Raw genomic sequence first — 17,863 nt, forward strand, 5'->3', positions numbered from 1 at the left:
ATCTAAAAGTTCATCGAATATTGTTCATCACATTATCGTCGTTCAATCGAATTGCAGTAAAAGTCGCCATATTTGGTGAAAATTACTTCTCTCTTCTTCTTCATACATTACATAGGAAATGTATACGTTAGGATACTTCATCCAATAATCCATCATAACTTTCTCCAAGCCCAAAGGAAAATATGTTTTTTAAGTGCAAATCAACCATCGCATCATCATGGAATGTCATGGAATCATAACAACAACCAAAAACAAAAAAAATAAGTCCTCACTTTTGGTAAAAATAGTTCATAAAATCAACGAAAACTAGAGCAAATAAAGTCTTTACACGATGCAAAAAGCATGTCCCTGATGCAAGAATTATTTGCCAAGTTAGAGCTAATCAAAAGATGAAACTTGCAATGCAGCATGCAAATGATCAAAAACACATCGCTTCGGTAGCCATCTTGAATAACCTTTTAATGAATCCGATCGGAAGAAAGATAGGAAATCGGGGAAATACTACGAAAAGTAGTTTAATCGAGTTTAATCTTGTCTTTGTTAACATTAACATGCGTAAAAAAAACACAAAATAAAAAATGAATGATCGAGAACAAACATGAATAATCGAGCCGGAAAACTGAATCGTGAGATTTTCCCTAGGTACTCCTCATTAAGGCGCCCTTGACGGGCGCAATTATCTTCTCATTCTGTCTATTGATTTGGTTCAGTGCCAGAAGCAAATGGTTCTCAATCGAACTTGAGTTATGTTTGGCTAACTCTCCTGACAGAAGCTAAACAATAAAAAAGAAAACTAATTAAGAAGAGAAGGAACTGGTTAGATCAGTCAGTTAATCGGCAAGAATTCATAAATTTTACAAGTGATAGTTATGTAGAACGTGCTAACCGCACTGGCTCAACTTTAGTATCCTTTAAATTATACTCGTAGGCCCAATTGTAAACATCGACAGAAAACTTTTGGATAATAAAGAAAAGTTTTAGCGTCATTTTGGGCTAAACCTTGTGACCACCCCCTTAAAATCAACATTTTGAAAAAACGAAAAAAACACCCCCAGATATTCATTCAAGGAACAAGTGTGCCAAATTTCAGCCAAACCGGACCTTTTTGAGGTCTCTAGCCTGTCCCAAAGTTTTTAGCCTCGTTTTGAGGCTAAAAAACAAGGAGCATGTGTACAAAATAAAATTTCAGCCGAATCCGACCCGGAACATTTCCGGATCCGGTGACCAATATTTTTTTGAGAATTGGACTCAGCCACGGTCTGGGAATTACTTTTTGTTTCATTGTGTAAAAAGTCACGAAAATCTGTTGAGTGGAACTCGGAAAATTGAGGAAACCTGTTGGGCTTTCAACTGTTCTGGCGATTTTTAAGGAGTTCCGGTTTAAAAAATGATTTCTTTGGAAACTAAATGAAGTTAAGTTTTGGGCATCACCTTTCCTGTGAAGAAATTATCAAATAAAATTGAAAATTCTTGATCCTAGAAAATATCCATAGCATAGGAAATCGATCAATCTTTACATTTTCAGACTTTGCAGTGATAAAATAAATCTAAGAAATTGACAATTTTTGTGATTTGAATACAGAAGGTACGATTTTTACCCTGTTTTATGTGTTTTTTTTGTATAAAAAGAATACTGAAATACCTTTTCATGGCAGCCTATAGTTTTGAATGGACAAGAATGCGGTACTTTGACACAGTCATTTGAAATATGACCGTCCATCTAAATTGAATAAAGTGAATGTTATATTTTACTTTAATCAGATCAATTTCAGTAAAAAAATTGTAAAACTGTCTGTTTTTATTTATACATACAACAAGTCAGCGTAGAAAAGATTTCCATGTATGGATATAAACCGTTAAGGAACCTGAAACCAGAAAATACAATTTTTTTCCAAAAAAAGAAAATGCAGCAAGAGTGGTTTCTGCAGGGGGGTACCAAGTCAGTGTACTGGACCATAGGGTACTAACTTGATTTTTGGATTTTTTTCCAAAAAATTAGACCACCACCCTTTTTAGTACACTGTACTAACTTTTTTTCACGGTCGGGGCTTTGACACCACCCTTTTAGTACATTGTACTAACTTTTTTTCACGGTCGGGGCTTTGACACCACCCTTTTAGTACACTGTACTAACTTTTTTTCACGGCCGGAGCTTTGATACCACCCTTTTAGTACACTGTACTGACGTTTTTCCACAACTAGATTTTTATTACCACCCTTTCAGTACACTGTACTGACTTCTCCATGACCGGATTTTTGATACTACCCTATTAGTACACTGTACTACTACTGATCAGTAAGTTAAAACCACCCGATAGTGCACGTTCTAATCTTCTTAGCCAGATAGTTAATTGCCACCATATACAAAGGTTTTGAAGTATTTTGCTAAGAAAAGCACCAAATTATATAAAAGGAAAGATTTGAATATTAAAATACTTGAATCCTTATATAGTACAAACATTGAAACAATGAAACAGACAAAGCAAAGTCAATCAAATACAGTGAAATTAGCTGAAATTAGCACGTCAAAACACTCAAAACCAACTTTGAGTTATTTCCCTTCTTGTGACTTGATTTCTGGTTGTCTGGCGAGCTGTAGCAGTTTTTCTTTTTTGAAAAATAAAAATAAAAGACTCAATAACATTGTACACAAACTGAAATGGAAAATCTTTTATAAAATGTAATATTACCTTAAAGGAAGAAATTTTGACGGAAAGAAAATTTGGCGGATTTGGCGGATTTGACTGAAATCCGCCAAATTAAGTTCCCGCCAAAATTTCTTTTTTCCGCCATCCGCCAAATTAAATTCCCGCCAAATTAAACATTTTGAAAATATGATCTCTTTTAAGGCGTTTTTGCTATTTTTTCGCTGTTTTGACACCATCTTAAGGTTAAATTTTTAAGCGACCGCCAAATTAAATTCCCACCAAATTTAGTTTTTTCGTCAATCCGCCAAATTAAATTCCCTCTGAAAAAACCTTTTTGGCCATCCGCCAAATTAAATTCCCGCCCAGGGGGGGGGGGGCACTCCAGGTAAGTGACCTACCGGACGTGCGGCCCTTAAGGGTAGGTTTTTTGGACTTTGGAAAGTGCACTGTAAGGGTGTAAAATCTTATAAAATACCAAATTTTGAGGTAAAATTTGAGAAATTTCAAAACATTTTGGAGAAATTACACTATAAGGGTCGATCTTCAGCCAAATTTTTCCTGCACTGTAAGGGACCGATTTTAGAGACCTGATTTTAGGCCGAACGTACGGTCGTTTTCACCCCCTCCCCCCGGTGATTTCACTTTCACTTATATACAGATTTGTTTTCAATTAACATCAATCCAACAAGGTTACTAAAAAACATAAAACAATAGAGCGGATTTGTTTTTATAAAACTTGAAAGCTTCGATTCGAACGTTTACACATTCAAATTCTTGTTGTTGCCATAATGTAGATAGAACCTTAAAGAAAACGTAAACAAGATTGGAATTAAGGCCGGTCTCCACTTGCGCATGCTGCGACTCTGAAACAAATCCAATCAAGTAAACAGGAAACATTGGGAGAAAATCAGTGACCAATTTGTATAGCTTAACCAGCCTTGACTTGAAGGTTTCGGACCAGCTTTGGACCTGGCAAATTAGGCCAAATATACATGGGAATTCACTGGGTTTGTGTGTTTTTACCACTGAAATTAGTACAATGTACTAACTTCTCAGTGTGTACCAATTCAGAACACCACCCTTTTTAGTACAGTGTACTAACTTTTTCATTGTTTTTTTCTCAGAGGACCACCCTTTTAGTACACTGTACTAACTTTTTCATTGTATTTTTCTCAGAGGACCACCCTTTTAGTACACTGTACTAACTCAATTTAATCTAAAAAATACACCACCCCACCAGCTATGGGCCAGTACACTGACTCGATACCCCCCCTGGTTTCTGTACAGAAAGTACGATTTTGCATGGGTCCAAGTTTTCTTTAATCAGATAAACTTTTGCAAAATTTAGTTTTGCATTTAACCTAATTTTTCCATTTTCGTGTGGGTCGGCTGAACTAAAAAATTAAAGGCAGGCAAAAAATCAAATTTTTGCTGAAGTTTCAAAACACTGATTCAGGAAAAAAATGCAGAAAATTTAATCATTATTAAGCTTTGTAAAATAGATCTTCAAAATTTAATCCGATTAAACATTTTTTGGTAAAAAGGGAAAGACAGGTAAAAAATGTTAACCTTTTTTCTTGGGATTTTCGCTTCTGTACAGTAGTCACAGCATAACAAAAATTCTTCACATTCCAACATGTGATCCTATGAGAAAAGGAGTCAAAGTTCAGGTGAGAACAGTTCTTCAGTCAAAGTTTTGTAAAAAATTTCAGAAAAAAACAATTTTGGTTCTGTAAATGCATGATAGGGTGAGTGCATGTGAAAATCCACTTTCTGATTGTGTGAACATGTGACCTTTCCCTTACCTTTAAAGTTTCCCCAATATCTCCAGAAAAAATTCCTGAATTTTTGAAAATTCTCTTAGAGAATTTGAAAGTTGTTTTTACCATTGGAATGAAGTGAGCCTAATTGTGTAAAATCTAACAGTAACAATAACAATACTTTTTTACCACATCCAAAAAATAGAAAAGTCGCAAACATTATATAGTAGAGATTTGTTTCTCAATCTCACAATATACCAGGTGCACCAAAAAAAAGTATACAGATTTGTCGAAATATTGTGAGCTTTAAGGATTTAAATTTTTTGTTCATCCTTTTTTAATTGTGTAGAGGATGCTCAAACTTGAATTTTGAGCTATCAAACAATAGGTTTGAAAAAGTAGTTTGAAAATTATTTTTAAAAAACTGAAAAATTGTAAATGTAAAAAAAAATTTTCCATGTTGAAATTTCAAAAAATCATCAAAAACAGCTTGACACTTACCTTCTTTACACATAAAAATACCAAAAAATGCAACTGTGTTCATCAACGGAATCAATTACGGAATTTAAAAATATGGTAAAACAAGCTATTCTCATGTGGGATAATATTTTTGGAAAGCTGAAAAAAGTTTTCGATATCTCCAAGAGTGGTTTTGATGTTATTTGTGTGCTACGTGTGAAAACTTTTGAAAAAAAGATCACCATTCCTCGACTAGTTGCTCAAAGAACTTGGGTCTGCATTGAGTTTGCTCGTGTTAGAAATGTCCATATGACGTGCAGATAAAATGGAGAAACTGTTGGCAAAATATAAATAAGAAAAAAAAACAATAAAAGACAATAAAATTGTGTTATTGTCATTTTGTTTTATTTATAGCGTTATTGCTTTTTTTAATGATCTTTTGAAATTTTGACACAGGAAAAAAGTCAGTTTTTTGGAAATAACTTTTGAATTACTTTTTCAAACCTAATGTTTGATAGCTCAAAGTTAGAGCATCCTCTATACAATAAATAAAGAATGAACAAAAAATTTAAATCCTAAAGCTCACAATATCTAGCCAAACCTGTATACTTTTTTTGGTGCACCTCTCCAAGAGAGGTATCATAAGCAAATAGACAAAACCAAACCTCTTCATCGCAATGCATATATTCTTCTGTGCAATACAAACATGTTGTAAATCGATATATGCATTCTGTTGCGTGATGCAAGTCTAACATTCGTCTTTGAACTCTTTTTGAGCAGGATGTGATCACGCACTTGGTTTCCTCGTAACCACATTCCAATTGGTGATCCTAAGAAAAAAAATTGTCTTTCAATTTGGATTTGAAGAAATGCAGTACAAAACTCTAGCTAATCCTACTTATAAATAAAACTTACCTCTAGTTGGCGCAGTTCATTTTTCCATTCGCCCCCACTTTTATTGTTAGTACATTTCACCAAAATTCCTAAAATCTCTCGTTCTCTCCCCTTGTCACTGAATAACTAAAACAAAAATGAATGAGATAAAATAGTCTCAACTTCACTATTTTTCAAAATACTCGAAGGCCCACTTTTAGCATTTGAGGCAACTCCTTCCAAGCCCTGAAAATCAACATTTCTGAAATATAAAAAAAAACACCAAGCTATTCAATACGGAATAAAATGACCAAAATTTTTTGGCCGCATCTGTAATCAAAGACAATAAACAAACAGAAATAAAATATAATTTTGCATTAGCATTACCTTCATTGAACTTCTGTCTTCAGGACAAATATAGTCATCATTTTCACTGCAAAAAACATTAAAACAATAGTAAAAAAATTAAACCATTCCGTGATAGACATATATAAAGTCATGTTGACCATAAATTGAATTTTAAAAACAAATTAAAGTAGACCTAACACCAACTTTAATCATTTAACCTATCTCCTGCCATTTGCTTACACAGCATTTCAAAACAATAGAAAAAAAACAATTTTTACTCCCTGCGCAAGCACAAAAGTTGAGAATTTCAATTGTTTATTTTCATTCTTCTTTAATGTCAGTAGCAAAGTGTATATTCTATTTAACTAAGCAACAAATTCTTAAACCTCAAAGGAAGTGTATTAAGTTCTCAAGTTTTGGTACTTTCAACCAAAATACCAAAATATATAAACTATGAACTATACCATTTTTTTAGACCAACTAGACAGCTTTTGCAAAAACGATGTCCGCAGTCTTGTGCTTGCATTGGTTCACGTAAAACAAGCAAACATATGGAACATGTGCTGTAGTTACTATATATGTCTTCATGTACAAATTCAACATCATAGCCTCCAGTTTTATTTGTCATTTTGTCAATTTCACTTTAATTTTACATTTTATATCTGCAATAAAAAATATTATATCGGGATAAGAAAATTAAATTGAAAATGAATTAGTTGCTAACAAGCATATCGAGGATTTGACCTTTTTCGAGGGTTGCGTGCCCTCATGTAGAAAAAAAATAAAAAACGATAAAAATAGAAATTTCACGGATTGCAAAAAAAAATCAAATTTTTCGCGGAAACTAATTTTCGCGGATGGGCCTTTTTCAAATTTCCAATGGGACTTATTTTCGCGGATGACACCCAAATCCGCGAAATCCGCGAAAATTAATCCCCGCGAAAATTTATCCCATTAAAGTAGGTGAAAGTTGGAAAATCAAAAAGCAAGATGATAACTGCAATTGGGATAAGACCAATAGATTAATTCATTCCTTTCCATTTTTGATCCTAAATTAATAGTTGTACCCCATCAATCAATTAGCCATTTCTGTAACTGAGAAGCCAGTCTTACTTCATTTGTGTTGAAGCCAACACATTGCAACCTGGTTGCATAACACCCGTGATTGCAACAAGCGAACTTTAAATCAATGAATATCATGGTTTTGGATTTAAGCGTAAAATCAATGATAATGGTTGATTTAGTAAACATCATTGAATGTTGACGTTATACAGTTGTACAATAAACCCAGGTACATACAGCAGGTCTAAGCCTTACTTCTGCTGTAGCTAGCAATGGATAAGTTCAAGTTACAGTAACCATGAACCACTAAAGACCTATACTGATCAGCTGCAAGGTTTTTTTGTGGAGGTAATCTAATATTGTGAAAACAAGAAGACAAAAACATTTAAGACAATAAAACAAAAACATTCAAAGAAAAATAGGCCTAGCACTATCGATGAATATACATTGCTGTTGAGTGGTGCTACCATTAGAGAACCACAAAAAAACTCTGATTAAAGATTTTGGTAGACCAGTATTGAGAAATTGCCTCCTGGGTCTACATAAAGCTTAATTGTATAAAAAAACAAGTGAACAAGCGTGTACCTGTTGTGAGGATTTTTATAAAGTACAAAATGTGACAACTGTCTTTTGGACACATGATATTTATTTGAAAGCAAGAAAGCTTGATATACCTATTTAATATCTAAAAAATGTACCGTAAATACTTGCAAGGGGAAAGCCTCTAAAATTTGACCAGTAAACCTAAGTTTAAGTTGATTTCTTTTTGAACCTTTTAAGATTAGCAAAGTCCATTTATGATAAGCCAGAAGGTTAACACAGGCCTTCAGGTCCACTATTACTTAAAAAGATTCTTAATGACATATGGATGTCCCTTGAAGAAATGGTGTCAGGAGTAGAGATCCATTGACAAAGTGTCATGAAAATGTTATACAATGAAATTAAAACATCAATGATACTTTTATGGACCTACATGTGGATGACCTAATCATCAGAAGACATTAAATTCAAAATAAACAAGTGATACTTTTATGGACCTACCTGGTTATGCATTTAACACATATATAATTGTTATCTACGTGAACATGAACGTTAAACAATCATTCAGAACAAAAATAGTGACGATTTATCAAAATTTGTCGTTTGTTTCTTATAAAAAAACGTTTAGAAACCAAAATTTCATGCTCTTGAAATATTCTTTCATATTAAAGACTTCGTGAGCAAAAAAAACTTCTATCTCATAAAGAAATTGAGTAATTTGGCTAAGAACATTGATGTATGCTTATTAATAGTGATTCTTATAGATAAAGATGCGTTTTTTGAGCTGAAAAAGTTTTTTTACAAAAATCTGCTTGACCCATCTTTTACCTACTTTCATGCAAAAAATCAGAAAAAAAACAACGATCCAATATTTCACAAAGTCCAAAAAACCCTTTTTTTTAGCAGTTTTTTGGCCCAAATTTGCCCAAACACATTTTTTTTCGAAAATCGGGCTCAGTCACATTCGAGGGTTTATAGTTATGCATTTTTGTGCAAAAAATCATAAAGAATGAAAGAGCCAATGAATAATTTGACTAAGAACATTAATGTATGCTTATTAATAGTGATTCTTATAGATAAACATGCGTTTTTTTGAGCCAACGAATCTTTTTGCAAAAATCTCCCTGAGCTATCTTTTACCTATGATGGTACCCTACTTCCCTGCAAAAAATCAGAAAAAATCAATGATCCAATTTTTCACAAAGTCCAAAAAACCCGCTTTTTAGCCGTTTTTTGGCCCAAATTTGCCCAAAAACATTTTTTTTCGAAAATCGGGCTCAGTCACATTCGAGGGTTTATAGTTATGCATCTTTGTGCAAAAAATCATAAAGAATGAAAGAGCCAATCTCGAGAAAAGCTAATACCTAAGTAATTGATAATGTGCTTATAAAAAAATATCAAATTTGGCCAGTTTTCCTATAAAAACACGACAAGCAACCAAAATTTCATGTCTAAACACACATATTCTTCAAAAGTAAGCCCTCACGAGCAAAAAAAACTTCTATCTCATAAAGAAATTGAGTAATTTGACTAAGAATATTGATGTATGCTTATTAATGGTGATTCTTATAGATAAACATGCGTTTTTTAAGCCAAATAAATTTTTTTGCAAAAATCTGCTTGAGCCATCTTTTACCTATGATGGTACCCTACTTTCATGCAAAAAATCAAAAAAATTTAATGATCCAATTTTTCACAAAGTCCAAAAAACCCGTTTTTTAGCCGTTTTTTGGCCCAAATTTGCCCCCAAATTTTTTTTTTCGAAAATCGGGCTCCGTCACATTTTGGCCACCACTGTTTTGCACCTTTGTATCAAAAATCAAATGATTCCTATGATTCAATCTCGAGAAAAGCTGGTAACGAACGGACAGACGGACGGACGAACGGACAGAGGTGAATTTATAGGACCTTCACCCCACCGGGGTAGGTCCAAAAAGAAATCAACAGAAAAATCTAAAAATAAAATCCCAAAAAAAACATTTTTTCCAGACAGACCGAACAATTGTTTTCAACCAAAAGTTATTGAGCTCACGTCTTTTCTATTACTATTACTACTATCATGAAACTCTGTTGAGTGGAATTCGAAAAAATGAAGGAAACCAACCAAGACTTTCAACTGTTCTGGCGATTTTTAAGAAGTTTTGGTTTAAAAATTGATTTCTTTAGAAATTAAATGATACTAAGCTTTCGGCATCACCATTAAATACATTTTCTATAAGGACATGTTTTTTAATTGTTTCGTTTTTGGCATTTTCAAAAAAGCTAAATTTTGATTGGGATAACTTGGAGGTCCAAAATTTTCACAAGATGTTAGTAGTGATGATAGGACCCCAAAAAGTTCTTTTCCCAAAATTCTAGCTGTTGTAGGGGCCGGTTAGGAGCAAATTTTAGCATTTGCATGTGTTTCGGAAAATGATCTAAATCAGAGCTAAAAACCCAGGAAGTTGTCTATCTGACCAATGATTCTCATAGAGGGATGGCAATTAAAGCAGCCTATTGTTAAAAGGCACACATTTTCCTATCGTGGGGCCCTTTTTAGAGCACCTTTTTAGCACCTATTTTCCCATTGACAATAAGTGCCAAAACACCAAAGTAAAAGGCTTGATAGGGTATAAGACTTCCATAGCTTCTTTTGAAATAGTTGAATAGTCAAGTTATTAACACCAATACAACAATTGAGCTATTAAAAGGCCTGTTTGGAGCTAAATTTAGCATTTTTCCACTGAAAATACTGCAGCAGAATTACTAGTATGTTTCTAAACACCTAATTAAAAGGCTTGAGTGGGTGTAAAACCTTCATAACTTCCTTTGAAGTAGTTTAATAATCAAGGGTCCAGAATCGAGCAAATATTTAACATTTTTCGTTTAAATGCTAAAATACTGCTCGTTTTTGGTCCATTTAAGCATGACAAAGATCACAGAAAAGACTTTTTAACCTTCATGAATGATCCAAGCATCAAATAGCAACTAAATGAGCTATGAAATAACAATAACCTTCAGGTAATCAAATTTTAGCATAAAAACATGGCCTTCAAGAACTCTAAGTCCACTCTATGCTAAATTTTTGCTCGTAAAAGGACCCTAGAATGCTTTATATCGGCCAAATTTGTTTTTTCTATCTTTTTGAATGCCTCAAGTATACATAATATCAATATCATAGTTCTTTTGTGTTTATCTTAACTGTGCTAGTTGATTAAAAAAAAGCCACATCCACTGCTAAAAACATGCTCATAATGGGACCATACAACCATTTTTACTTAGTGATTGCTTATGTTTGTATATTGATCTTATAAGGTATAAAATGGCACGTGCAAAGTATTAGAGTCATAGCAGAAAAATTGAGAGAGATACAAGCCTCTAAATCCAAATGCTAAGTATTTGCTCCCACTAAAATGCTAAGTATTGGCTCATTTTTGGACCGCACTTTGTTGAAGCATAAGTCATGAAATATTTACGCTTTAGAAAAAATTCCTTTAAATTTTTAAAGTTCATCTTTTCCACGCAACCATTATCAGGGCATAATTTCATTCATTATATTAGAATAATCATCATTCATTATATTAGAAATGAATGATGATTTCCCAAGACCCCTGAAAACGAAACAATTAAAAAACATGTCCATAAAGAAATAATCAAATTTAATTAAAAAAAGTTGCTACTTTTTTATGAAAATTGTTCTCCTTTTCTAGGTCAAAAAATTTAGTTTGTATCCAATTTTATTTTTTAGCAGGGCTATCAAAGTTATTTGAAAATCTCTTTTAAAGAAATTTTTATTTTGAAATTACAAAAGATAAGTGCAAATTAAGGGTTTTTCGAGATTCAAGATTTTCTCAAGATTTTATCTGAATACGTATAGTGAGGTTATCACCATTGAGATATTTAGATAGCTTGTCACTTGGTATAAAGACTTCCCACCCCACGCAGTCGTTATGTGGTGGTTTCAAAGCAACATCTTTGAGAAATTCTGACTCCAATTCGAAAATTTCGTAAACTTTTTCCTCGCTATCAACAACACAACAAGAAATCGATTCTACATTCATTGGCCATTCTAAAGTGTCATCAAAGGGCCCCTCTAAAGTTGTAAACCAAATGCTAACAGACTGGTCATCCTTCTTTGGACCTAATCTTGCGTTGATCTTGTAGCCTTGTGGAGAATAGAAACATTTTGAAAACGATGCCTTGTCTGCTTTCCAATTTTGCTTGAAGTTCTGTAATTCCCAGGTGTGAATTTCGTTTAAAGCACATAATTTTTGCTGCTGATGTCGAGATCTCACCTCATATTCCAGTCCAGTAATTCTCTGATCTTTTGCTGAAAGTTCAATTTTCTGTTCCTTTATTTGGTCTAAAGCTAACATCAAATGTTTTTCAATCGCCTTTGACTTATGATTGACCAAATCTTCTAACATCAGCTAAAGAGAGGGATATTATAATTATACAAACCTCATGTTGATCAGAGAATCGAGTCCAAAATGTCATTTCTAAAGTTTCTCATCCTTTCACTCTATGATTGGTCCCAAGAAGAGGGGTTGACATTGTATTTAATTTAACAGAAGCTCGAAATATTGGGATACATAAAAAGTGGTTCTTTACCTTTTCACGACAGCCTATTGTTTCAAATGGACAAGAGTGTGGTACTTTGGTGCAGTAATTTGAAAGGTGATCATTCAACTAAAATGAACAGTAATAAGTAGAATATGGAAATTATGTCGAATTTAGCAAAATCCAGGGAAGAGATGGCTCGAATGTTTCTTCTAAGTGCTGTGTTTTAGAGCAAGTTAGATTATGTTTATCTCTAAATATATAAATAAAAAAGAAAAATTAAGAAAAATTCAATAAATGTTTGATTAAAACCTTTTTCCTCGGAATATCGGATTCAGTGCAAAAGTCGCAGCACAATAGAAATTCTTCGCACTCAAAAATGTGCTCCTAAAGTTAAAAAAAAGGAAATCAATCTATAATTAAATGAGGGAAAACACTTATATTATTATAAACACTTTTAAAACACTTTTTAAATTCCTGATTGAAAGTAGAGGGGTACAGCCGCAGGATTTTGGGGTCAGGGATATAATGTAAAACCTCAAAATGTTATCTCATTTTAAGAAAGCTTTAGTGGCTTGAATTTGGATGCCTAAAATGGGGGGTTTTGTACATTTACGGTGTGACGAGATTTGGCCCTATTTATTATTTAGTACGCAGTGCCGTAGGAAGCATTTTCATATTGAGGGGGCTTAAGTTTAGTGACACCGCGAGGGCCAACCATGGTTTGGCCCGAGGGGGGAAATTTTGAAAATTTGAGCTCTAGATTGCTTGAAAATGCACTCAATTGTGACAATTATGACAAATTAAAAAAGAAAATTTTTGCATTTAGCAAAATAACCATTTTTGAAAAAATTATTGGGGGGGCATAGCCCCCCCTTGCCCCCCCAGTTGCTACGGCACTGGTACGGTATTACGGGATTTGACTAAGAAGAGACCTGAAAACGGTATTTCAACGATTTTGACGGTGTTATCGTTTTTCTCAATTTTCGGGATTCCGAGATTCAGCAAAAATTTTGATGGGAAAACAGTATTTTGAACCCCTACAGACCCATCCCTAAAATAGGTGAAAAATTCCTTAAATGAAATGTCTTTTAAAAAAATCATATTTATTGCGGAATTATTTATTTCATAATGAGCTCTCCTGCATGTCCAGTTAGGTGAAGTTGTCTCCTTTTCCCCAAAAGTCCCATGTAAAAGTCAATAAATGAAAAGAACAAGAATGCTAACTTCCTCATCGTAGTGCATATATTCTTCTGTGCAATATAAACAAGTGACAAATCTGTAATCACATTCTTCAGAATGATGTTGCTCTAGCAATCTTCTTTGAACTCTTTTTGAGCATAAAGTGATCACACACTGTGTTTCCTCGTAACCACATTCTGATTGGTGAGTCTAAGAAACAAAAGTATATTTATTAGTTATAGTTTGTATAAAACTTCAATTTTTAATGTCTGAAGAAGCAAAATCCAAAAAAACAAATAAATGTTTTCCAATTTTCCAATGAATCAAATTATTCATTTAAGCAAAACTATTATTCATTACTAAATTATTCATTTTTGAGCCCCTAATCAAACTTACCCGAATCTAAGATCTAAAATTTTCACATGGATTAAAATTTGCGAATCAGCCTCTATTTGACCTATTTGACCTATTTTCATTCATTTTCCTAGGAGTTTTGGTAAAAATTCTGATTTCAAATCTTTGACGAGGACTAAATTTATGAAAGTCGCGAAAATAAGTCAATGCAAAATTTAATCCATTTAAAGCAATTATTCCTGATAATTCAATGTTCAGGAAAAGTTTTTCAGAATGTAATGAAAGTGCTGATATTGAGAATTACTTCAAGCTGGCGCAACTCATTTTGCCATTTGCAGCCACTTTGATTGTTTGTACATTTCACCATGATTCCTAATATTTCCCTCTCCCGTCCTTTATCTTGAAATAGCTAAAAGTGATGAACATAAAATTGATCAAGTATAATATACTATAAATTAAGCTACATCAAAATATCCCTCTTTCAGAGTTTCAAATCTGGTTAAAGTTCGCAACAGTCTGTTGTGTGGACTAGTTAAAAATAAAAATAAATCGTGCTTATAAAAGCTGATAAAACATGTACATTGGCTACAAGAAAAACACCCATTTACCAGCCCTGTGTTAAAAAGCTTACTGTAACATTAATATCCTCAGCAATGGAGATTTTGCATTTGTAGAGTGAGTTTAAACACACAGACATTCTCAGATTCTAGCTCAACTGAAGTTGAGAATTCATCACTTTATAACATATCTCAGAAATAACAAGATGGGCAAAAATTAGAGGGTTCAGGAACATCTTAAAGGTATATTTTAAAGGAATATCTTATATTTTAAAGGTGCACAAAAATAAAAGGCGCAAAAGTTAATGGAATTAAGGTATTGGTCAAAATGGCAGCCAATTAAACTAGAAATTGGTCCGAAGTTTTTTGGAGATGTTTTAAAAATTTTTGAAGAAATTATCTCAAGAAAAGAATTAATCAGATGAATTACCTTCATCTCACTTCTATCTTCTGGACAAATGAGCTCACCATTGTCACTGTGAAAATAATAAAATCTTAAAAACTCAGAATCACAGCCTTCAATTATATAAAGCTGCAAAAGCAAAATATTTACTTGGAACAAAAAAAAAGAAACACATTAATGTTGTTAGTCTTTCAACCTGGGAATGAAAACAGTATCCTTTTTTACAGATTTGATTGACAGTATTGGCAAACGTTTAATCCAAAAGAGGGACCTTGTATTCTGATTAGTTTTAAAATCACAAGAAAGCAACAACCCATACTTGATGACTTTTTTGGGAATTCTCTATTTTCATTCAAAAAAGAATGTTTCAGAAATTAAATCTTTTTTATAATAGTTCTTCTCGTAACGTTGCGGTAAGGTGTGTTTTTGTTATCTGACTTTTATCTTTTATGTTTAATTTTCATCATTATTAGGGTAGAGTTCATCATAATTTGTTTAGCTTAAAATCTCATCGAATCTTGAAGCTTTGACATAATACTTAACCCTATTCGCCCTAGGGGGGGCTGTTTTCTGTTCGGGGGTGAAAGTAACGGTTTTTGCTTACTTTGAGAATGATGAGTAATGTCATCAAAATAATTTTTTGTCAAAAGTTACCTTATATGACAAGGATCATTATTATTATTATTATTATTATACAGTATACAAGTTCACAGGCCCGAGGCGGGCCTCTACGAACCGGTTTGATTACAATTCTAATTTGTTAAATATCTAAGTTTGTGTCTTTTCCACGCTTCATTAAGGTTTTGTTTAAACAAGTGAATGGAGGTCGACTCGACGACAAATCGTGGCAATGCATTCCATGTAGGGATTGTTCTATAGTAGAATGACTTTTTTTTTGCGCTCCTCGAAGACCATCAGCAGCAAAGTTTGGAACGAATTCGTGATCGTGAAATCTGGCTGGACGAGTTCTTTTAACTAGCTTGTCCCGAGTTGTTTTGGATCATAAAAATGGATATGCTTATACATTTGGACCATATCGCAGAAAGTCTTCTAAACTCAAGAGATGGAAGCTTGTCTTTGTAAACGCTCCTCATAGTGGAGATACGATACTGCGGAATCAGTCTTGTTGCCCGTCTTTGGACTCCTTCAATCAGATTAACGCTGCGGCTAATTTCGGCTGCCATACTGATTGTGCATATTCTAGATGCGGTCTGACAAAGGTCGTTACAAGTGCAAATGCCGAAGGACTCAGGGTCACTAAGCTTCTTTGGATGACTCCTAAGTAGAATTCGCTTTATTGACTTGTCTAGAGATATGTTCCTCAAAGATAATTCAGAGTCAATCAAGATCCTAGGTCTTTTTCTTAAAAACTGTTCAAGTTCGTTACCTCCAAGTTGGTATCTGTGTGCATGCTTAATATTAGCAATTTACCTATAGTCAAGACATGGCATTTGTTCAGGATGAAACTTAGTAACCAATCCGGGACCACTTTTCAATTCACAGAATTCTTTTTGAACAATGAGAGTCTCTAATAGAGATTGATTATTTTCACTATCTTCGTATCGTCGGCAAAGAGAAATGCATCGGAGACTACTTTTTGGCAAATCGTTTATGTAGATAACAAAGAGCAGAGGCCAAGTACGCTTCCTTGAGGAATTCCACTTTGACATGTCAGTAAGTTGATTTAGCTGAGTTAACCTTGACTAGTTGCTTGCGGTCTGTAAAAATGCTTAATCCATTTTAAAGTTTCCGCTGCCCGTAAACATTCTAGTTTTTTATCACCTCCTGTGAGGAACCGTATCAACGCTTTTGCAAATCAAAGTAGCACGTCAACTACTTTTCCTTCAGACATTGTTCACATCAAAGGTCGATATAAATGTATGCGTAATGTTGATCTTTTGCCAAGAAGCCTTGCTTGTCTGAGAGAAGATTCTCTCGCAAGGTGATCATCATACTTTACTTCTACTGCCTCCATCATTTGCATATTATCGATGTCAGGCTGACATCGTAGTTTTTGCCGATTGTGTGCACCCTTGTTTTTGTATATTGGTGTGACATGTGCCATCTTCCAGTCTTCGGCAGAACGCTCTCTTTAATGTCTGTTCATATGATCTTCAATGGTTCTGCTACAAAGTCAATCATTTCTTTCAGATTGACGGATGTAGCTCATCAGGTCGAACGATTTATTTGCATTAGCGTTTGATCTGTTTTATTACTGTTTCTGGAACTTCAAATATTAATCTTCGATTCTGTTTTCTTCTCAAATGGAGGTAGTTCTCCCTCAGGTTCATGTGTAAATACACTGCAAAATTGCTTCTGCAGAATATTGGCTTTCTCCACATCTTCATGCTTCAACGATTTCTTGTCATCTTCGGACTCCATAGTGTGGTCGTGTTACAAAAATACAGGCTGTTTGTAGGAAAAGAATAAGATCCAGCTGAAACTTTCTCCAGACCTTCTCTATAGGATGGTTATGCCTCAGGAAAAATTCCCCTAAAATCCCATGGTGTCTATCCTTTTTTTTGGGCATTTCTTTTTCCCGAGGCAAAATCCTAAGGGCGAATTTTTGAAATTTCAAACTCATTTTTAGACATTATCAAGTATACCATTCGAAAGCTCTCGAAAAGTTATATAGAGACTTTAACGGTATAGCCGATTCCCTTACCTAACTCGAGATATTTCATGCGCAAGTTCCCTTTTCGCCACATTTTGGTTATTTTGGTCTAAATGACCCATATAGCTCTTATGCGAATTCTTGACTTAGGTAATGAAATCGGCTATACCCGTTTAAAGTCTTCTATATAGTTTTTCGAGAGCTTCGATGTATCTTGATAATCTGAAAATGAGTTTGATTTTCAAAAATTTGCCCTTAGGGTTTTGCCTGGGGAAAAAAGAAATGTCCCAAAAAAAGGATGTTCCACCAGTGGGATTTTAGGGGAATTTTTCATGAGGCATAACCATCATAGAGAAGGTCTGGAGAAAGTTTCAGGGATCTTATTTTTTTCCTAAATTATGCTAGACACCCACTACCAGTAGAGGCCCCTAGTTGATTTCAGTTGATTTCTAACGTGACCAGAACGCTTTGGGTTATTCTTTGCTGATCTACTGATGTTGCGTTCATAACTTCTACGCACTCGC

At 33.9% G+C, this 17,863-nt stretch overlaps 2 protein-coding genes across 2 annotated transcripts; both read right to left on the reverse strand.

Moving 5' to 3' along the window:
- Positions 1-434: 434 nt before the first annotated feature.
- On the reverse strand, positions 435-6,752 carry LOC136822809 (TNF receptor-associated factor 6-like). Its single transcript, XM_067079119.1, has 7 exons — positions 6,553-6,752; positions 6,128-6,173; positions 5,783-5,887; positions 5,533-5,697; positions 4,218-4,292; positions 1,643-1,720; positions 435-773 (listed from the first exon to the last, which is right to left on the reverse strand). The coding sequence occupies exons 1-7, from the start codon at positions 6,714-6,716 to the stop codon at positions 639-641; spliced, it is 768 nt and encodes a 255-aa protein (XP_066935220.1). The 5' UTR covers positions 6,717-6,752; the 3' UTR covers positions 435-638.
- A 4,506-nt stretch (positions 6,753-11,258) lies between these two features.
- On the reverse strand, positions 11,259-14,798 carry LOC136822810 (TNF receptor-associated factor 6-like; the record flags this gene model as incomplete). The annotated part of the gene is given in 6 exon segments (XM_067079120.1): positions 11,259-12,099; positions 12,281-12,358; positions 12,542-12,616; positions 13,457-13,621; positions 14,070-14,174; positions 14,753-14,798. Coding segments are annotated over 6 exon segments (1,008 nt in total). The 3' UTR covers positions 11,259-11,520.
- Between the last annotated feature and the right edge of the window lie 3,065 nt (positions 14,799-17,863).

The sequence above is a fragment of the Clytia hemisphaerica genome, unplaced genomic scaffold, assembly GCF_902728285.1.
Source record: "Clytia hemisphaerica strain Z4C2 unplaced genomic scaffold, Clytia hemisphaerica genome assembly, whole genome shotgun sequence".
In the NCBI taxonomy this organism is placed as follows: Eukaryota; Metazoa; Cnidaria; class Hydrozoa; order Leptothecata; family Clytiidae; genus Clytia; species Clytia hemisphaerica.

What these genes read in the sequence shown, in the direction of transcription:
- LOC136822809 (XM_067079119.1), bottom strand. Translation starts at nt 6,716, where the DNA reads ATGACAAATAAAACTGGAGGCTATGATGTTGAATTTGTACATGAAGAC. An exon ending in ATGAACTGCGCCAACTAGAG is followed by an intron (nt 5,698 to 5,782) that starts GTAAGTTTTATT and finishes TTTTTTTCTTAG; the next exon opens with GATCACCAATTGGAATGTGG. An exon ending in CGAAAATCCCAAGAAAAAAG is followed by an intron (nt 1,721 to 4,217) that starts GTTAACATTTTT and finishes TATTCAATTTAG; the next exon opens with ATGGACGGTCATATTTCAAA.